General features: G+C 32.4%; 1 protein-coding gene and 1 long non-coding RNA gene across 7 annotated transcripts in view; one reads left to right on the top strand and one right to left on the bottom strand.

The window, feature by feature from the left end:
* Window positions 1-23484, top strand: part of eIF4B (eukaryotic translation initiation factor 4B) — a 56960-nt gene that overhangs the window by 25464 nt on the left and 8012 nt on the right. For 3 of the 6 annotated variants that reach the window (XM_076498631.1, XM_076498630.1, XM_076498632.1), the window contains 4 exons: window positions 784-981; window positions 4356-4622; window positions 6952-7138; window positions 11917-11977. In XM_076498631.1, the coding sequence (XP_076354746.1) occupies window positions 784-981; window positions 4356-4622; window positions 6952-7138; window positions 11917-11977 (713 nt within the window). Of the gene's footprint in view, window positions 1-783; window positions 982-4355; window positions 4623-6951; window positions 7139-11916; window positions 11978-16438; window positions 16485-21650; window positions 22986-23484 lie in introns of those variants that run through there. The other 3 variants (XM_076498634.1, XM_076498635.1, XM_076498633.1) reach the window with 3 other exon arrangements.
* Window positions 16107-17066, bottom strand: LOC143249177 (uncharacterized). Its single transcript, XR_013027618.1, has 2 exons — window positions 16843-17066; window positions 16107-16242 (listed from the first exon to the last, which is right to left on the bottom strand). It is a non-coding gene; the product is annotated as an uncharacterized LOC143249177 (long non-coding RNA).

Raw genomic sequence — 23484 nt, 5'->3', positions numbered from 1 at the left:
TGGATATAGAGTTCTAAGACTGTCTTGCAGGCTTCAGTGGTTGGGACTTCTGTAAAGAGGGATATGACATTGAAACTGGCCATTAAGGCTTTATGATTAAGTTGATTAAGGTTAGATTTGAAGTTAAAAGAGTCTTTGATGAATAAGCTGGTTGATGTTACATATTTGGAGAGTGCCCATGCTATGTATTTACCAAGATTGTAATTAAACGGTTCATATGTGGACATTATTGGTCGTAGTGGACAATCTGGTTTATGAGGTTTGGGGATGCCGTATATTTGTGGTGTGTGCGAGCCAGTTTTGCGTAGGTAGGAATAAAGTGTTTGTGAAATTGTGTTGGCTTTTTTCATTTTTAGTAGTATTTTGTTTAGTTGCGATTCCTGTGTCTTTGTTGGATTTGTGTGTATTGGTTTAAATTTGTTTGTATCTGATAGGATGTTCTTCATTTTTTGGATGTATTCATTCATGTTTATTATAACTATGGTGTTTCCTTTATCTGCTTTTAGAATTTTAATGTTTGTGTCTTGTTTTAGGTTTTTTAATGGAATTAATGTCAAATGCACACACATACACATTATGGTTAAATATAAGAGAATAATATTGGCAAATATGCTCATTAATTATAGTTTATAAAGTGTGTGTAACTTTGTTAATGTTCCTTTCAGTGACATAACAATGAAAGGTATGTTTCCTATCACAAAATTATTATTGATATTGTATTAGAGTTAAGTCTGTAATCAATACAATTCAGGTAATGTTACTTAAAAAGTGTCTTTAATATAGATTCCAAGGATTATGAAAGAGGAGATTATGGCTTTGATAACAGAGAACTTTATCGTGGAAGAGGGAGTTATGATAGAGACAGAGATGGTGGTCCTCGGAAGGATCAGTATAGCAGTGATAGAGATTATGATAAAGACAGACGGTATGATCGATCATCCAGAGATAAGCCTAGTGACAGATGGGATTCATATGACAGAGGTAAATAGGTTGAGAATTGTCAACCTCAGAAGGTTAAAACTAGTTTGAATCTTACAATTTTATGAATATATTCATATTTTATCTATAAAACTTGACAGTAATAGAGTACTCTAAGAAACATAGATCCACTAAGTCGTGTTTTATTACCTTCATTAACAGATAAATATTTTTTGTAGTAATTTTTAGAATATGTGCTTAGCTTCCCTTCTGTATGTTATTGTTCTCATATTCCACATGACTATCTTTCTTTAACTCTCTTGACATGAGTTTGGTTGAATTGACCAGTGATATGACAACTTTGTATTTGTTTAAAGCTGTTCTATTTTTGATCCCACTAGTTTTTTAATATAGCATGTATATCTTCACAATACTTGACAGACTTTCAGTAAACATTACAAGTCTTTCATATACAAAAAATCAGATATTTTAGCAAAGCATTTTTAATAAGCTAAAAAAAGATTTGTATGTGGTACGTTGAATCATCGTGCAACGTGTTTTTCATGTTAGGATTAAAAGTACTTTTCTTCATCTCAAAAAATCTCAAGTTTTATTTGCATAATCTCTAAAATACATTTCAGATGTTTATTTTCAGTAAAACTATATTTTATCTGTTACTTTCTTCACCATAATCACAAACAAAATCAAAATAATTCTGAATTGTCCTTGATTGCTTCCTAGAATGATTTCAGATTGTAACGTGAAACTATATTCATTTATCCAATGTTGATTTAAACTCATAACAGTATACATGTAATTATCCTTGCATTGTATTGTTTGATTGCCATTTATGTCCAGCTGTTATTTGTGCCATAAGTTATGAATCATTTGTGGAATGTGGAGCTCAGGTTACTCTGTCAAATTACATTACCCAGAAGCTACTCTAAGCTGCTCATGCCTGCCTTATGACAATTTTTTTAATATTATTTTTATTTATTTTACTTAATCCAACTTTTTAACTAACCTAAGAAGATTCCTACTGTGTTTATTACATTAAATACATTAAAAACAAGACATAATGTACTTACTACAGTCTCCTTTTCTTTGTGTGTTGTGTGTCAGCTGTTGATGACACTTCACCCTACTTTTTTTTTTTTTTATATACTAATGGTAGTAATGCACTAAATTTTTATTTACTTCAGTAATGCATCAAAGAACATGGAATAATAATATACGAAAAGTATGCAACAGTAATTGCCTACCAGAATTTAGGATCATCACAGAGGAAGAGAGTTATAGAAATGTCATGACCCAAACTCCATCAGAAATGTAATTGGTATATATATTAATATAATCAACTCATAATTGTTAATTAACACATTTTTGACTTTGTAAGAGGTTGCAGAATCTCATTAAAAATATATCTGGTTAGGTGCACCAAAATTTTGTCTGGGCTTGCTATGACCAGCAGAACAGAGGAAATGGGAAATATAACAACTGTAAGAACTATTAAAAATACTTATTTGCTAGTATATTATAACACATTTTCTTATACGTGCATCTATACAACTTGAGAAATTAATGTGGCTCTCTTTATATACAGTTTCAGAACTTAAAAAATAAAGGTTGTGTGTGCATATATAATATAGATATAGGTATAAATACTAGCCAACATGCATCTATCAAACATATGCAGCTACAAACACCAGTCTCTGTGCCATTCTAATATAGTTAATTAGTCCTTTCAGTACAGAGTTTACAGACTCCTCATATAAATATAGTAGTTATATATATATATATATAAAACATAGTGTGTTCATCACCATGCATCACATAGTTCATAAATATAGTAACACTATCAAAGATAATACTGTGGTAGTGATACCAGGAACAATGGCCATGCAGTCTTTACAAAACTAATCCAGAGCTTGTCATTGTTTCTTCACAAAGCATCATACACCAAACACTACCTACAATTACTTGTGGTGAAATCAAAATAGGCTATTTATAGCTTGAGTAAATTATGTCTACAGTATCTCCCAACCTTGTATGCTTACCTTTTTTACTATCCCTTTTTGCTGGTTTTTAAATTCACAGTTTTCTGTTTGTCTTGTGTGTTAATCCATAAGTCTCTTTTATTACTTTTTGTGACTCTATTTTCACTTTAGGCAAGCTGTTTTGTTTGTTTTTTGTGGTCTCTATTCTGGTTTATAAATTAACAGCTTTTAATAATACTTGTGTATATTAGGAGAAAGGTGGACTGAATAATAACTACTTTTTTCAGCTTCAGTTAAATGTATTGTAAATGCAAGTGCAAAATCTATCAAGTAAAGATAATGAGAAATAAAGCTGTTTATACCGTGTTGAGTATAATGTCTAGTTAAGGGTTTTGATAAAGTATTCTTTACAAATAATAAATAAGAGCAAAACAGACTATTACAAAATTATTAATGCATTATAACCATAAATAACTGTTTAGTAGAGACGACTAAATATAGGAATTAAAAACTTATTTAAAACATAAAAACCAGTAACAACATTTCAACCTCCACACCTTGCCCTAGATCACATAGAAGGTAAGCAGTACTCAAATTGCACTATTTACACTGACTCACTTATTTCTCTACTGGCCCTGGAATTGCTTCACATTAGTTTTCACTGATATTCAAAACTGACTTGCTCATTTCTCTTTAACATCTATTTCTGTCCAGTTTTTCTGGATACCAAACTGTAAAAGGTGCTACAGTGAGGAGTGTGTTGGTAGACAGATAAGTTATAATAACACTGATTTTGCTTATTACAAACTTATCTTGCTTCTTATGCAGCTTTATCTGATTTTTCAATTAATCTACAGTACCATGAATTGATAAAAGGTAACTTTCATTAGATATTGAATTATTAAAGAACTGTATTGCAAGTACAATTCTAAAAATAAGACATCTGATTCCTGTTAGTATATTACCTTAGGTGATGAGTTATGTATGTTAAAATAACTGAAAACAAATACCATGTTATAGTAGATGATAATATTTTTCAACACAGTTCATGCAGAATACAGTGATATATAGGAATGTTTATGAATAGTACATTTCTATTTCTCAAACAAATTCAGTAAGGTAAGAAAATGTTTAGTTAATCATTATCTGTGAAACATTTATTAAATGCCTTTCAAGGTTTTTATGGATTATTTTCAAACAACTATGCCAAGAAGTTTTCTTAGTAACATATACGGGTTTGTGTGTGTGTGTGTGTATACAAGGGTCATAGAGAAACAAACATGTTTATTGTTGTGATTATTATGTGTATGATTATATTGATAGCTTTTAGGATTTCAGTGAGATGTTCTGCTCTGAATAGCAATAAAATTCTATGGCACATTAGAAGTATTTAATTCTTATTCTCACCAATGTAAAACATATGTTATAACTCTTTATCAGGATATGATCGAGGTGGTCGTGGAGGTCGAAGAGATTTTGGCAGTGGTTTTCGAGATAGCTATGATAAGCGGCGTGATGATTATGGATCTAGAGATGGCTTTGAGAAACGTAGAGATGATTATGGCTCAAGAGATGGATATGATAGGCGGCGAGAAGAATATGGTTCAAGGGATAGTTATAACAGACAGCGAGATGATTATGGTCCCAGAGATGGTTATGACAGGCACAGAGATGACTTGGATAGAAAAGATGACAGAGATGAAAGAGGTAAATAATTTTTATCCATTTGTTGCATAATTGACTAATTTTGTAAGATTGTGATATTTTAGAGATATTTAATACTTTTTTTCTTTTGCCTTTTTTTTTAATTGTTAAATATTAAAACAAATATTTTGTTAAATGGTTGTTCTGGCATGTTACCACCTCCCTGATATTATAGTTTTCAGAATCTCGGGAAGTGGTGGATCTTGTATGTTTTTAGACCTTGAAACATCAAGGATTTTATAAAAATAACAAAAAGAACTAGAAAATTAAGTTAAAATTATTTAACATGTCCTTGTTCTATACTGAATAGTAGTGTTTTGAAATATGCAGATAGGCTATGTATATGAAGTACACGCTATTACACTGATGCTCTTAGTGATGATTAGTCAGAATTATTAAGAAACGTACATGATATGTAGTGTAAGCCAATCTGAGATGAATGTCTTTTAACTCTTGCAGCAGTCCAAATTAGCTTAACTCTAAAGTCATGTTACGGCTTTAAGGAGTTAGTTTTTAGGACAAAGTTAATGTAAACTGTTATTGTTTCTGATTGAAAACAAATTTATTAGTGTGATACTACTATTATTATTTTATTTTCAAAAAATAATGAAAATGTTGCACAAAACTGACTAATTAACTGACTGTAATTTGTATGGTAATGTTTTTGTATTTATATCTGTAAAATGTCTTCCTAACCAAACTATTTTGTGGAAAATATTAAATGGTGTTTACCAGTATCTGAAAAATAAGTTATTTGAAGTGTGGGCCATTCACAGATATATATACTCTGTTCCTTTATATCTTCCATTTGCACATTTTTTGATGTATTCATCATATATTTACATTATGTACATTAAAAAATTCTTGTAACATTATGACTGACATCAGCTTAAACTTACATTCATTTGTAAAGTTTTACATATGTGTTTATCTGATTATTTTATTTTTTGTAGTGTTTGTATTTTCTTTAAGTTATCTGTTATAACTGTTTTCATCTCGTTTGTCTCATAAAATCGGAAAGGATAAGTTTTTCTCATAGCAATATGAGCATTATTTAGCATTTAGTGTTAATGTTTTGAACATATAACTTTCAAAGTGCAATAAGTAAATTTTACTAAATATTATCCACACAAATTGTGTCTAACTTCATAAAAGAACTAGAATATCTACTTTTGGTAAGTTTAGCATGTATACATACATCTAGTATTTGAGAGACTTTCATACTGATATGCATAAACATGTAAAACGTGCATAATTGTTAACCTGTGGTGCTTACAGTGGCAGTTTTTTAAACTTAAAAAATTCAAGAATTTGTGACGAATGAACAGATGTGATATACAGGTTTGAATAAATGCTTAAATGGTTTTTTGGGGAAGGGGGTATTTTTTTGTGTGCTCTTTGTACTTGGGCCCCATTTACTGACTTCTGCCCAAGGCTCCAGAATGATGAGAAAGCTCAGAAGGTGAATTAAAAGGCATAACATTGGGGGTGTTTTTGTGTGTGGGACCCTATGCAGTTGCTAAGTTTGCCCAGTAGTTAAGACTGTCTGTGGTCCCATTGCTGATCTAAAATGTGTCAGGACAGCTGGAAAGCTATATTTTAAATTAGAAACTAACTATTTTGTGGCAACTTGGAAGATTTTGTAGCAGCAATGAAAGGAAATATTAGTTGATACTGGTAACACTGTACTATTTTATAATCAGGCACTTACATTGTGGTATGCCTAACAATTCTGTAGACCAGGCTTTCACACTCAAAGAAACATTTTCAAAGATGATGGAAATACAAGTTGTCAATAATTTTGCAGTCTTATTCATCACAGTTATCAAATTCTGATGTAAATGAATGGTATTTTGTTCTTATTAAAATAGCTGCATTTAGCATTTTTTTCAGTAACTGTAAAACATTGCTAGTGGCCAGAAAAGCTACTGTTAAGCTTTTCAACATTTGTTCAGTTAACACATTCCACACATATAGCTTTGGGTACATTATAAAATTGACAGTAAGTCCCATAATTTAATCAGAAAGCCAAATAGCTCTCAGGGTGATATGTCCTACTGGTTGATTGTCCTCCCCTTGTTAGTAATTCACAATTACAGAAGGACATTCCTAAATCTAAGAGTCTTTGACATGGTCATGTAGCTCACTTTTGCATAAAATACCATTCTGGTTAAAAATTTCTATTTCATTTTATTTTCTAACATTGTAATAACCATTTTATTTATGAAAACTTTGTCTTTTCTGAAGATTTTGGGGTTAAAGCATTGTTCTTGTACTGTTTGAGAAGTGCATTTTTAGTTTTCTTCTTAAATGTATTAAATTTTTGTTACAGAAGTTCCCAGAGAACGGCCTAAATTAAACTTGAAACCCAGAACTAAACCTTTAGAAAACGTGGATTCAAAAGTCTCTGGTACTTCAGCTAGTATTTTTGGAGGTGCTAAACCTGTAGACACTGCTACAAAAGAGAGAGAAATTGAAGAACGTTTAGCTAGGGAGAAGGAAATTCAAGAAAATCAACGGTATAATTTTGGCTCTTTTTCAAATTTAATGAAAAATAAAGATAAAAGATTTTTGATAATAGCATTTAAGACTTTTTTATCTAATATGTTTTAACTTCATTTTCATTGGACATTTTCAACAGGACCTGTTGTTGTAGACTTTGTGTCTGAAGTTGGTATTTAGGTAGTGTCCACAAAACTCTGGCATTGCTGCTGATCCTTTTGCTTTCATCTCTGTAGTGCATCCCTTCATTTGAGTCCAGTTAGGGTGGGGTCAGTTCCTCTTTCTAATATCTTCTCACACCTTTCACCTACTCACTGCTAAGGTTGACCTCCCTTGGTTGGTAACCAACCATGCTTGGAGAGCTTCACTACTCAGTCCCAAGCTACAGTTGATACTATACCCCAGTTCCTCATTTTACACTCCTTATCTGAAAAGTCCCTTTTGCAAATGTTGTTGTTTTTATTAAGAAGGGATTGGTAAGGCTCACTGTCTCTCCCAAATCTTTCTAAAAATTAAGATCTGGAGACATTCTGGTTGAAACATCAAAACCAGAACTCACTGAACTCTTGAAGTACTGAAATTTTGGGGGATTTGTCTATTCAGATTACTCCCCATGCTACCCTGGATACATCTGAAGGAGGTATTACTGAAAGAGATCTTCTTAACATCCTCAAGACAGAGTTTCTCACCTGTCTCTCTAGTCAAGAAGTTTCAGTCCTATGACATATTTCCATTCTTATCTTCAGAATTTGTTGATCTCTATGAAAGAGGGAGTTGACAGGTTCACATCATCTCCTGCCTCTGTTTCTGTTATGTTCATATCCACGGTCACTAGACTCACCATCTTTTGACAGTTCTCTGTCTCATGAAGAGAAACAATGTGGGTGAAAACCAAAGGGCTCTCTGCCATAATTCTATACTAAATAACATTGGACAAATTGATATGTGGAACTGTCGAGGCTTATGGTCGAATTTGAATGATATTAAGGCCCTTATTGCCACATACCATCCAGTCTGTCTCTCCTTACAGAAAAATTTCCTCAACTTGCTAATGCCATTACCCTTTTGCAGTTTTCCCTTAATAGGAAAGACAGGTTTTGTGATGGTTGAACCCATGGTATTATGGCTTTACTGGTTCTGTAGCACATGCTCTCCACATCTGTACTGCTAACCACTTCACTTGGGACTGTGGCAGTTTGTCTCTCTTTGGATTATACCATCATTGTGTTTCATCTTCCTGTCTCTAGGAAAGGCAATCAGTCAGACCTTGATGTCTCTGTAGATCAGTAGCCATCTGCCATTCTCCTCTTGGGTGATTTTATTGGGCTTAACCTCTGCTAATGAGGTTCTAATATTCATGGAAGGTGTCATTCTGTAGAGCATGTACTCTCAGATCATAACCTCTTTCTATTCAATGGTGGTTCTTTTACTTACTTTCATGCACCCAGTGAGTCTTTTACTGCTATAGATATTATCTGTCTGCTCATCCTCACTCCATTCTCATTTTTCTTTGAGTGTGGAGAATGACCTACATGACAGTAATCATTTTCCTATCATCTTGCATGGTTGATGCCACCTGGCCTGTTTGCCATCTGTTGAAAACTGCGTGGGAGCAGTAACTGACTATGTAGTCTAGGCAGCTGCTCTTTCTTTTTTCTGTGACCTTGACATATTTTCCACTATATCTTTATCCACAGTGGAGTCCTGACTGCCAGAAGGCACAGAAGGCCCAAAAATGAGCCTGGGAGATCTTCCAGTGGTATCCCTCTCTTTCTTACCACATTATTTATCAGAGGAACCATGCTCAGAATGTCAGGTGTCAAAGCCAGAGGGAATCTTGGATTAAGTACAACTCCAGCATCTCTAGTTCCATCCCCAGCTCCAAAGTTGTGTTGGACAAGATTTGGAAGGTCGGCATGTTGTACATCTCCCAGCCCCTGTTAATCTTGCTCTCCAATAGCCAGGAAGTTTACAATGTTCTCAGCATTGCTAACTTCCCTTGTGGAGAGTTTTGGTTTTTTAACTTTCCATCTCGTCTACCTTCTCACTAGCTTTCTTAGCCATCAAAACTCAGCCAAGAGAGATCTACTTTCCTTCAGGAGGTAGGTCTCTCAAACTAGAATTGCCTGCTTACCATGGTGAAACTGAAGATTGCTCTTCATTGGTTTGGCAGTACGTCAATCGGGCCCAACAGTATTCATTATGAGGTACTGCACCATTTACCTCCTGCTTTTCTTTCTGTCCATCTCGTTTTCAACCAGATTTGGCAGGAGGACATCTTTCCTGGTGCGTGGCACCAGGCTATTATACTACCCTTTTTTTAGCCTGGGAAAGATCCCAAGGTTCAAAATTATTGAACTATTGCTTTGATGAGATGTCTGTGTAAGGTCTTGGAGAGGATGGTCAATGCTCCTCTCATTTGGTTTGTAGAGTCAAACGACCTACATTCACCTAACCAGTGTGGGTTACAATGGCAGTGTTCTACCATGGACCACTTGATTTAATTTGAAATATCCATGAGGGAAACCTTTCTCAAGAGAGAATATTTTGTTTCTGTTGTCTTCGATCCTGAGAAGGTTTGTGACACAATGTGAAAGTGTGGAATTTTATGTAACCTCTGCTGCTACAGGTTATATGGCCATTTGCTCGTTTTTATCCAAAATTTTTTATTCAGCAGATGATTCCACTTCTGTGTTGTTTCTATGTTTTCTTGTTCTTTCCCACAGGAACTCAAAGTCTCTCATTGAGCTCTGCTGTAGTTTATTTTATGGCTCAGTGGTTGCCCACAGATTTTCCTTTATAGTTTCTTTGTTCACCACCAAGTTGTATGCCATCTCTCATACCCTGGATCATGGAGTAGCTAACCAGTACTTTGATTGTACTATTTATATAAACTTTCTTAGCTGCATACAGACCTTGGAATCACTTCATGTGACTTCCCACCCTCTTTTGCTTGATATTTTAAACTGCCTGGCCCAGGTTTCTGTATCTGTTTGTAACCAAAAGTTTTCTGGATATCAATTTCTGCTGAAGAACAAGCTTGCCGATATCACAGCTAAATCTGTCTGTCCTGGTGCCATTGTGGTCAGGTCTGTTTTGTATATTGATTAAAGTCCTATGACCAAGGTTTGGCTTTGGACCAGTTGGTAGTCTGCTTGGGGTGAAGGAAATTCCAAGAAACTTTTCCAGATCAAACCTACTATTGCTCTTTGGCCATCTAGTTTCAACAAGAAGCATAAGGAGGAAGTTGTTTTGACAAGGCTCTGCACTGGGCATAGATTTTTAATCCGTTTTCTTTTATCCAGGGCCGATGTACCATTATGTGACTTTTGTTACACACATCAAAATTACCCACATCTTAGTGTTGTGCTGTCATTACAACAGGAGCAACGACACCATTTTAGAGATGTTTATACTCAGAATTTACAGTTGACTTTGGACAGTATCTGTTTAGTTTTTTACAGGTCATTGCTTTTTTAAATCCTATTTAAGATGTTCAACAGTAAACTTCATCTTTAAGATAATTTTTTTCTCTCTCTTTTTACAAAAATCTATACTTGATTAAAACTGCTACATTATGTCGTACCTTTCTCCTTCGGCTTAACTTAAAGATTGTAAAATTTGAATGTTGTGGGTCAGATGTAATATTTTGTGTTAGATGACAATGAAGATCCTATTTATTCTTATGAGAGATTAAGAAATCTAAATAGAAAATTTAATAAGTCTAGTTTATTGAAGTTGGAGCTCTTCCCTGCTTGATCAGTAGTTGTATCTTATTTGTTCTAATAGCTGTTTCCTGCAGTTTTAAATAAAAGTATTCTTATCTTGCATTAATGGATAAAAATATATTCAATTCATTGTGTGTTAGCCTGCTAAATCTGATTTTCAGTACACATTTTGTTTATTTCTCCCACCAAATTCTTTCTGCTATACTAGAAATTTGGTTATGGTTATGAAAAGACCTATACACAAATTTGTCTTTCCTTAACTTGAGATTGGTCTCGTGGCATGGTAGGATTAATTTAAGTGGATACATTATGTTTCATCTCCCATGCAGCATTTTATGCAAACTTCCACATTCTTTTACATGAGTTCTGATGAAAACTTTACTATTTTATAACTGTGTTACCATTAACTTGTAACAACAAACAAAATAGGTGCAAATTTATTTACATGAAAAATAATTGACTAATCATGGAATATTAAATATCATTGTAAAAATCAAGTTGGCTGCAGATAATTTTTCATCAATTGTCTCTTGCAGCTTCAAAATCTGAAGTGTGGAAGAATAGTACTTGAGTTGTATCTTTTGTCTCCTGCACAAGTTATTACCAAAGTTGCTTTGCATTCAACAGCAGTACTCACCAGTTTCTCATACTGCAACCCAGGTGATGAATTCTTATAATGAAGGAAAAGCCTCTCATGTAGTGACTTGTGATAGACAAAATATAGATATTAAATGCTGTTTTTCCACAGGAAATTTCAATGTTGCTTTATACCAAAGCATTGAACTTGACCAACCTAAAGGCTTCTAGGCAGAATAAAGCTGGGTGGTATATCTTATATGAGAATTAGATGAACATAAGGTATTAAGCTTGTAATTTTAAACTGTAAGTTTCAATTTCACTTTGAAATTTAACTGCTATATACATTTGTAATTTTTGTTTATGATATTAAAAGAGTCTGTCTTTACTACAACTTGCAGTTCATATTTTAAAAAAATGACTTAGTTTTATTAGAATAAATGAAAAGAAAGATCTAAGCTACATTTTTCCCTTGTATTTAATTTTTCTAGTGGAAGATTAAGAAAAGATGAACCACGTATATCAAGATCTTCGAGGTCTTCCTCTAGACAGGTAATAATATTGTATTTAAAATCAAAAAATATTTTAACTTCTGATAATTCATTTTAGAAGCTAAGTTCAGTAAATATATTCATGCTAAAGTAATTATTTATTCAGTCTCATTTAGGAAACTTTGAGGTACATTGAAATTAGTTGTCACCCTATTGTCCATAGTTAGTACTTGCATGAGATATATTATCAGATTTTTTTTTTTTTAGGAAAAATGGGAGTTGATATTTAGCTGTAATATGTTTAGGACTAAGTTGGGCAAAAATTTAATCCTTGGTGATTAAATTATATATGTTATGACCCTTTTAGAGAGTTTCATTCAAAATTTAATTAAACAACATTAGTGTTAATCTATGTAAATAACCTTATCGTAAAAACTTAGCATGTAATTCAAATTTGTATTGTGCCTTAAATTCAAGAGAAAATATCGTGCTGTATTTCATGATCCATTATGTGTGTTTGTTAGCCTGGAGTTAGCTGGCTCAGTTACCCTAATTTTTATTACTGGAACTAAACAACAACACAAATAGATGAAAATTCTTTCTACGACCTTACTATATGAATTTACTATGCAACGTTTTGGCTTTTGCTTTCTTTAGGTAAATAAAATATAACAGACTGAGGAAGAGAATCAGTTTGAATTAAAGCATGACACAACACACACAATTATGAAGCAAGACAAATTTATATTGCATAACCAAATATAAATCAAACATTATTAGTGAAATATTAAAAAAGGATAATAGATACATATTTATACACACAAAATACAAATATTTCTTTGTGTGTGTGTTTACCTCCATTTCCATACATTACATACACTTATGTAATATATTATTCATATTAAAGCATCATGGTTCTCTTTTTAGGCTTTGTGTAATTGTGTTGATTATTGGCTGCAGTTTCTTTTGTACATTTAGTCTTGGTTTTTGTATGCCAATAAAAATGCTCTCAGCTATTGCTCAATCAGTTGCATTATTCTCTTTGCAGAAGGTCTCTGCCATTTGTTAAACTTTGTGAACTATGTAACATGTGAGCTGAGAGGTGTATAACAGTCCCTGTGTGAGCAATTTCTTTCACAAACAGGGTGGTAAAGTTTTTCCAATGTACGAAACTTCACAGATGTTGCACTAGAGCTTGTATGCAACATTTTTAGTAGTATGTGAGTTGTTTTTTTCTTCAACCTTAATTACATTCTTTGTAGTTTTTAATATGTCCAGGACATTGTAGAGGCTACAGTGATGGTTTTATTAATAATTATTTTAACTTCTTCCAATGTTTCTCATTTATATGTACATCAATGTTATTTTTTCATATTGTTTTACAAACTTCATGACTGACAACTTCAAAAACAAATACAACTACTAGCACAGGTTATTCTTTTGAACGTTTAGGTTAGATAATGCTTAATTTGGTCTTTGTATTTCGTTTTAGCATGTTATTGTTAATAATTATTAATGTGAAGCAAAGTTTTAACTTGTGTGCTACTTCAGTGACTTTTGAGTGGTCTGAGCAGAGATGTTGGGCACATAAATTGAGAATGAGCCACTGATTCCTTTAACTCTTTCACTATGGACACAGTCCCACAGACTGACCTTGCAACTGTTTTGTACTTGTTATAGTTTTAATACTTTAAGTTTTAATACAGTATACATATCTTCATGAAATTTTGCAGTTTCCCATAGCTACACCTTTGATTTGGCTATAGAATTATTTGTTAACATTAAAGTAGCTGTTGTTCAAAATAAACTATAAGAGACAAATAATGTTATCTACAGTAAGTCAAAAGGTGCAAACTTCATGTTCAGTAAGAACATTAAACACAGTTTTAACATCAAGACTAATAAGTAAGGTATTGGCTTGAAATCCATTAGTAAAAGAAATTGTTTATACTTTGTTACGTATTATCAGCTTGTCTCATACATATGTTCTTTTTCTAATTTTTCACCTTAGTCATTTGTATTTTGTCCTTTGTCTGAAGTGAAGCCTAAAGCCAAAGCATTTTAAAATAAATTAACTTAATATTTTTAACCTCTTTCCTTTCATACTTTAATTTCATTAATGAATTTTACTTCTGAAAGAGCACTGTCTTTGATGGATAAAAAAAATACTGTAGGATTGTTTATATGATAACTGGAAACTAATGAACAATATAGATGTTGCAGCAGATTAAGAAACCTTGCAATCCCCTTATTCGTGTTTCTTTTATTTTTTCATTGTACAAGACAATTGTATCAAGGTTAGCATACATTTTTGTCCTGTGAAATGTATATATAGTTATAATTAAATTCCTCTATGGCTTTTATTGATAATCCTAATTTAACAACATACAGTTACGACAGAAAGTGTTTGTACCCCAGAGCCCTGAGTGGGTTTTTGCTCATAACTTAAAAAGTTTCATGATTAGGCTAATAGAAATATGGTGTATTATAAATATTATACTAACACACATCTACATAAAATAAATTTTTATGTAAATTAAACAACAAATAAACTGTTTATAACAAATAACCAAAAAAAAGGAAGAGCAGAAAGTGTTCATACAGTTCAGAATGTGTGAAAAACTGATATTCCCATAAAATTTTGTTTAGTTTGGCAAATAAACTACACTATACCATTCCAGAACTAGACACTGGGTTCATAATTATTGGAATTTAACCAGCAAAAAATGTACTTCCGGCAGTTTAGCGCCATCTTCGTCATTATCTGCTTGGTCATCATGGTGAACAGGAAACAACTGTCCAGTGATTTAAAAAAACCGAATTACTGTAAAATACAAATCTCATGTGTCTCTTTCCGGTATTGCTACACAACTTAATGTTCCAAAATCTACTGTTCAAAGCATAATTGCCAAGTGTAAGCTTACAGGATCAACTGCTAACCTACCTCATTCCGGACACCCCACCAAAATTCCAGAGAACCAAGAGGAAGGTTCTCAGAGAAGTTAGTAGGAACCTTCGTTTCACACGTAATGACATACAGAAACTGGGGTGAAGTAAGCACCTTTACAGTTACAAACATGTTATGCTCTTCTGCGTTCAAAGCATGACGTCCTCATAGAACTCCACATTTAAAGTCTGTTCATTTAGAAGCATGATTGAGGTATTCAAGAAAGCATGTAGATAAACCCTTTACCAATTGGAAGAGTATTTTTTGGTCAGACGAGACTAAAATCAAGCTTTATCGCCACAATGATGTTCACAATATTTTTCATAAGAAGGGGAAACGAAATCTTCCACAGAACATCATCCCTACAGTTAAATACGGTGGTGGCTCAATTATGCTGTGGGGTTCCTTCAGCTCTTCTGGTGTAGGCAGCCTTCACCGCACCAACAGAATCATGAAAAAAGAAGAAGAGTACGTTGATGTATTAGGCATTTATATCAAGAATGATGCTTAGAACTTGCAGCTTGGGTGTTGTTGGATCTTCTAGCAGGACAATGATCCTAAGTACACACCAAAATATGTGCAATCCTGGTTGCAGAGGAACCATATAAGTGTTCTGGAGTGGCCTTCGCAGTCACCCAATTGAAAACATTTGGCATAAGTTGAAGACCAGGGTTCATCAGTGTCATTTGAAAAACTTATAAGAGTTGGAGGCCTTCTGTAAAGAAGAAGGGAAGAAAATACCAGTTGAGTACTGTCAAACGATCATGGAGGGCTATGAGGAGAGATGGTGTCAAGTAATTCACCTGAAAGGCTACATAACTGACCATTAAAGTAGACTCACGAACACTTTCTGCCCTTCCAATTTTTGGTTATTTGTTTATAAACAGTTTATTTGTTGTTCAATTTACATAAAAATTTATGTAGATGTGTGTTAGTATGATATGTATAATATACTATACTTTCATTATCCTAATCTTGATACTTTTTAAGTTATGAGGAAAAACTACTCACGACACAGGGGTACAAACACTTTCTGTCGTAACTGTAAATCTTGTTCAAAAATTTATTTATTTGTAACTGTAATAATAATTCAAATAACAATCCCAATGTAAAAGAACAATTTTGTTTTTTAATTCACTTCTAATTCCTTTTTCAAATCCCCTGGTGGGTCAGCAGTGGGTTTACAATGTAAAATTCAGAATTCAATTCCCCATGGTGGACACAGAGGACAAAAAGAGTGTGGTTTTGCTCTAAATTAAAAGAAACAAGCAAACAATACTTTTTTTACATACAATACTAACCTCAACCTTTTGGAGCCCCATCTGCCCTCCATTTAACTTACCACTGTATCCATAGGCTATTGTATTTTAGGAGTTTTGCTTGAGAAAGAGAACAAAAAAGACCCTGTTGTAAGGTTAATTTCCACATTTAGGATTTTGGTTTTGAATTTAAAAGACCAAACACTTAATCAGTTAAATGAGTAAGTTATTACTTTCCTTGAAGTAGGATATCTTATGAAGTCATTGAAGTTTAAACAACAAAGGAGTACATTATCTAACATTGTTCTTTTCACAGTTTTGCTTATTAACCCTACTACCCCAGTTATGTTCTCAGAGAGAAGGTAATGTAACTCTTGTCGTATTTAATTAGAAAAATAAAAGTAGTAGATAAAATTATTTGAAATTTGACAAGAATGTTCCTAAAAGTATGTAGTTTCAGAAAAATAAAATATTTAATATAGTTATTTTCACTTAGACTGTGAATAGTTCACCTGCAAGGTAATTTTCATTTTGGAATATAAAATATTTTTGTTACAGTTTTCACACTTGCACAAAAATCTCTAGAACTTCTTAAATATCAAAACTGTTTAAGGTAAATGTTTATATTTTCCTTTTTCTCTGCCTTATCACTTACTCTGTTATTGTCAACATAAAATGCAATAAAATGTTTAATATTAACAAATGGAAATATGTACATACCTTTCAACTTTTCATTAGAATAGTCGTCTTTGTTTCATATGCATAATTTCATGTCTTTACCTTTAGACATGTAGGTTATTTTTAATTTTTCTTTCAAATGGATAATAAAGTTCAATTAAATTTTGAATGTAACTCAGTTCCATACACAGAAAGAAATTTAAAAATGGTGCTGGGGGTCCATAGGGTTAATGAATACCCTCAGCAAGATGAAACAAATTTTTAAATTTTTGTATGATTTTCTCCATTCCTTTCGTAAGCTTTCAGAGTCCAACCAGACAGAAATTTAAGCTACAGGTATCTACAGTCCAGAATATAGGTTTTAATTCTCTCACCTTCTTAAATTACTGAGACAAATAAGTTTGTAATATCCATGGTTTAGGTTCCTCCCATGTTATCATAACATTGAATGAGCTTATCACATGTCCTTCTTTTATAGACATGGTTACAATCAATAGAAAGATAATTTTGCCTCCTGCAAGAAACTGCTAAAAGTTATTTATTTTTAGCATTAATTTATCAACAGATCACCTCAGATTGTTTATCTCCGAGTTACTGATAGAATTTTGTTTGTGTATTTGTTGCTTAGTTAGAAAGCTAGTTATAGTTTTAGTAGTTTTAGAACATTTTGTATTTTGTGCTGATAATGTTTTGCATTAAAATATTTTGGATCACAGACAGTTTTGAAGATGGAAAAAAAAATTTAAATAGTCCAGAAACCTGGAATCAGTTGTAAAAGTACAAAAGTTATTGTTTTTTATATATATTTTTATTTATTGTATAAAGATAATTAAAATGTAAAAAGTATAAATTTATTATGGTTGACAGGAGAACTTAAATAATAAATTATTTGTGATTCTCTACCATAGGTCATGCCATTTATGAAGTGTGATTGTATAATTAACCTTAGAACTCTTGCAATTGACCAGCTGTTTACACACAGATGTCCCTCTGTGATAAATGGCTTTTGGCATGCTCTTAGAGGATCTGAGTGCAGGTGTAAAGCAATGAAACTAAATTAATCCAGATTTGAATAGTGTTATTTTTGGCTGTAAAAATAAATATGTAGTTGTTACAATAAACATACATTCTAGGGGGAAAAAAAAGTTAATTTAGGTTTATTTGGTATCTTTTAACATTTAATTTTACCCTGTATTGCTGATTTCACTACAGTTAATGTTAGGATAGAAGAATGTAGCAGATAAAATGTTTTAAAGATTGTATAAATTATGTATGAAAAGCCGTAAAAGACATTTTTATTATTTACACTAAAATCACTTTGCACTGAGACTAGTCTAAGCATGATTCAAATTCACATAGAAATCTTTATTAAAAATTGTTTTTTGTTACTGTGTACTAAAAGCCTACAAATGTTGTGAAAGTACATCATATAAATTCAAAAGTATAATAAACATCACAATTTATAGTTTCATAGAAATTGGGTTGGTACAAAATAACAGTCCCTTTCTGCACATATCACAAAATATTATCGAGTTATACTCAAAATTTAATTAAACCACATTAGCATCAGTGTATTAAAATTAATATTATCAGGTACATTATGATTCAAAGTCTTCTGTTTAAGTTTTTCCCTTTATTTCAAAAGATACTGGTAAAACAATTAAAACCTTTGCATTTGTTCTTGATCAAAGTTGAAGTGGTTAAATCAATTGATCTTTAGACTTTGCTATACAAGAAACAATAACAATTAAAAACTTTTATTGTTGGCAATGAACTACATGTACATACAGTTCATTTATCAGTAATTTGATACAAATTGCTAGAACTGCCTCTAATAGAAATCAGTATAGACATTCCTGAGTTCAAGTTGTGCCACACCCACTTCAGTGTAAAAACTAGTTTGCTTAGTAATTGTTTTTAATTTAAATGGCATACTTATTAGAGATAGAAAGAGCAAATTTCACCTCTGACTTTGTTTATCTTAATAGAAAATACATGCTATGCATCTGGTTTGCACAGCATTGAAATGAAGCTAAGTTCATTGTTCAGAGCAGTGTCCAGAATGCTTGTAGTTTTCTATTGCTTTATATATTAATTTGAAAGACAGATTGCATTTATGTTTGTTTTATACTTTAGTTAGTTATGTAGTATTTGTATTTGAAGATTAATCTTTAAATTTTGAGAAATGTATGAATGCATGAAATAATTGTACCAGAATGACTAAACCAAACAACCAAAATTAACTTACTGTTGTTAACAAGCAGTTATCGATGTGTCAACATGAATAATCAAAGAAAAAGAATAGAAGAGGAAAATAGAAGACTAAATATAAACTATAAATGAAAAGATAGACTTATAAGAATAATCAAGATGGTTGAAAAGTATGTACATATTTCTGTTTCTTAATTTCAAACATTTCATTGTACTGTATGCTGATGATGATAGCTAAAGTGAGTGGTGTTGTAGAGAAAATGGCAAAACATGAATATTTATCATTAAAAAAATTTATTTTCATTTAGAGGATTTTAAAGATTATGCAAACATAATATGAAAATTGTAGGGTAAGATTAGTATTTTTATACAAAACATGAAAATCAATTTGCAGGTGAATTACTAAGAGTCCAAATGCATATAATTACATTAAATAATGATTTTTTTAAGTAGAAGGAAATCAAAATTAAATGTTATATACTCTTCAAAAAAAGAAACGCAAAAGGGATATTTTTGTTATTTTAAAGAGAAATATATGTAATAACGTTACAAGCTCAAAGTATGTGATGTTACACATGTTAAGACACTGATTGTCAGACCAAAATGACAATAAAAGTTGTGCACTTTGAAAATCGGAGGAAAACATCAGATTTTTTGCCAAAACGCATTCGTGTCCAATAAATTTGTTTGAGAGATCTGCATGTTCTGCAAGTGCAACACGTGCAAAGTCCCTATAAAAGTGACAGGTTCTCGGTTTCCATAGCTCAGTGTTAAGCCACCGATACGCAATACAGTTACGCCAAGACTGACTGAAACACAGCGCAACAAAGCCATTGGTCGCTTGGAAGCAGGCGAATCTCGATCAGATGTTGCCAGAGCTGTGAATGTCCACCCAAGCACCATCACAAGGCTATGGAATCATCACCAACATGGATCAACTTGTCACCGTCCACGATCTGGCAGACCTCGTGTGACCACGCCCGCACAAGATCGCTACATCCGGTTATGTCACCTTCGGGATAGGACCACCACTGCGACTTGTACTGCCTCAACCATACCAGGGCTGCGTAGGATTTTCGATCAGACCGTACGCAACCGTCGACGAGATTCTTAGGCCCCATGTGCAACCCATCATGGTGAACGTCAACGACATTTTTCAACATGACAACGCCCGTCCTCACACAGCCCAACTCACCACTGTCTTCTTAAGACACCACAACATCAACATTCTTCCCTGGCCTTCCAGATCACCAGATTTAAACCCCATCGAACATCTTTGGGATGAGTTGGATCGACGTCTGTGACGGCGACAACCTCAACCGCAGACTCTACCTCAGCTTGCAGCAGCTTTGCGGGCTGAGTGGACAGCCATTCCACAAGATGTGATTCGTCATCTCATCGCTTCCATGGGCAGGAGATGCCAAGCAGTTATTGATGCTCACGGGGGGCATACTCGTTATTGACGTTGAGTGGCGTTAAACTTCAACTAGTGAGCATGGACTTTGCCTTTGCAGACTTTGGATGTTTAGCAGTGAATGTACAAAGTTTCACACATGTCATACAGAACTACCCGGAATAAACTTGTTAACAATATGTCTCAAATTTTGCTTTTTGCATTTCTTTTTCTGAAGAGTATATTTTTCTGAAACTATATACTTTTAAGAACTTTCTTGCCAAATTTTAACTTTTAGTTTTATTTTTCTAATTAAGTATGACTGGAATGTCATTACCTACTCTAAAAGAGTATTTAGGAGCCATAGGGTGAAAAGACTTGCTTGTCTAATATCATAGATATTCTGACATTTTTTTGGGTTTCCTAATATCCCAGTAAGATAATTAATTCAGTGAGTAATGTTGAATAATTTTGGTTAGTGTAAGATAAGGAAATACAATGAATATATGTATGTGTGAATGTGTCCATGATTTGAAATAATCAGATAGATATTACCTAAAATGCTTGTAGGAGCCTATTGATTGTTCTGCAGGATTCTTCGGTGACAATTTAAAACATTTCATGAAATATGAAAATACAAATTTTAAATACATATCAAGCACACTTACAGAGTTGACAAAATAAACCTGTAACTAAATCCTTTATCTTGAAACAACTGGTACACATTTATCTACTTTTAAACAAATATGCCTTTATTTTTAAAATGTGACTATGACTCTACAATCACAGTACTATAGTGAAAGTCTCAATCAAATACATTTTACTGAGATCAGAAATGTAACCAATTACACAAATGGAATAAGATTCAGAAACGACACCAAAGATTATCATTTCAAAATAGTAATCTCTCTTTAAATTAACTTTTAATTTGCTGGAAGCAGAAATGTGTAACTTTTCATTAAACAATCTTGTGCATTATAATTAAGAGATTAAAAAGTTGTTAAAAACAGCAGTGGTACAGTGACGATAAATAATTTTGGATGTGACCTGCATCAAACAACATTCCTTCATATGAGCTTATTGTTAACCTATGTTAAAAACTGTCATTAAAGAAATAATCATGCTTACAAGTTATTTGTCAGAAGAGACAAGTGTTGCATGATGGGGGGTATACTTTTAATTCTGATATCAGAGTTTTAAGTTAATGAATTATATTAAAAGATATTTTACAACTTACTATTTTCAGACAGAACTGTTACATGCAGCCTGCTCACCTGTAGGAAGATTTTACTTATCAGTACTGTTTTCCCATGTATTGAAAAAAATCAACATTTTTAAGAATAGTGATAATTGCTCAGACATAATACTTAGCAGAAATAAATTTGCATGTAAATTCTTTTAGAACATAAGATTGCAGAAGGTAATACTTTTTCAAAATGTGAATGTCTCCTTTGGAAAAGAAAAACTTCAAAATAAGTATATGTACATTTTAACAACAATGTAGAAAATGATTTATGAGCAAAAAAAAGTATAAGTACATCACAACATTAAGATATGTTTGTTTATGCTGTAGTTAATAATACCTGGTCATTGCTTCTGACAGTATCATATAATGAGAAATATAAGATTTGTAGATGCAGTTTTAAATTTCGTGTCGGAGAATTTTTTATACAAATGTTATTTTCTATTTAAATATTCATATGAAATTTCAGTTCTATATGGTTGTGTTAATAGTTTCAGTGTTGTTATGATGGAAAAATGATTTGCTAGTTGTACTTCAATTTGAATCAAACCCAGAAAAGTTTCATGTGTAGCCTTTTGTAAATAATATGTTTTAACTTAATATGTGAAAGTGTATATAAAGACGAACATAATATTAGAAAAACATCAGTTGTAACCCCTATAGTTTTTCTACTATGTCAACAGTATGGAAACGACAACACACTAATGCAAAGTACAAACAGTAGTGTTGTTCTTGAGTTAATAAAAACAGAGAAGAAGAAATTAGAATTGGAGATGAATGTAAACTTGAAATAGTAAACATAAAGAGAAGACACAGGAAATTCCAGCTGGAGACTTAATTCTTAAAAATGAGACTGTAAAGGGAGAGAGAAAAGTTGGTCATAATTTTTAAAGTTGTTTTACACTAGAAACTGTCCAAGGAATGCAAATATATGAACTTCTGTGAAAAACCAAAATTACAGTGTGATATTTGATGCAGTCAGTATCATTTTGGGGACCTGAACTTCTTGAAGGTAATTCATACTATTACATTATCACAAGTTCAAAAATATTTGATGAAATTTCTATATTGTCCACTTCAAATACAGAGGCAACTTTTAACAGGAGGGAATTTTCAAGGGTCACAGAACTTGAAATTCTTTTAGGTGGAATTAAAGTAAATAAACATACAAGATCTTTTTAATCCCCTTAGTCCAAAACTCTAATTAGATCTCAAATCAGTGAAGGAATGATGGAGCTAAAAACTAAAAGTTTGTATATGAAAAACTCAGAGGTATGCTATGAGCCACTGTTTCATGGCAAAAAAAAACAAGTAACAGAAGATATGCATGCTTATTCTTTTTTCTGATGTATAAAATTAATTTCAGCCAGGTTTTTTTCTTCTCATGTAATAATGTTGAATGAATAAAAAAAATATGATCATATAAATTACTCATATAAAAGTTTCATGAAAGGAGTTTCATTGTTTCAGCAATGGTTCAAGTGAACTTGTATGTAAAATATCTCAGTTTACAGATTTTGTTAAACTAAGTTTTTGAAATGAAATTCTGATTTTTATCATTTTTAATATAGACTTTTTCTTTGTGATAATTTATCCTATCTATGTAGCTTAACTGCACATTTTATTTTTTGGTTATGAGTTACAGGAGAAACTTGCATTGGATGAAATAATTTAAGAAAATTTCCCTTGAATTACCAAGAAGTACAAGGGGCTCTCAAAAATTTATGGTGCTCAAGGAAATAATTCTTCCCATGTCACAGAACATATCATATGGAATTAAAATATTTTAATGAAACACATAATTTATATGCAAAACTTTTTATAATCACATGATAAA

Source organism: Tachypleus tridentatus, chromosome 4 (genome assembly GCF_004210375.1).
Source record: "Tachypleus tridentatus isolate NWPU-2018 chromosome 4, ASM421037v1, whole genome shotgun sequence".
In the NCBI taxonomy this organism is placed as follows: domain Eukaryota; kingdom Metazoa; phylum Arthropoda; class Merostomata; order Xiphosura; family Limulidae; genus Tachypleus; species Tachypleus tridentatus.
Note: the sequence above shows the minus strand (reverse complement) of the source record. Positions and strands in the feature narration are given on the sequence as shown.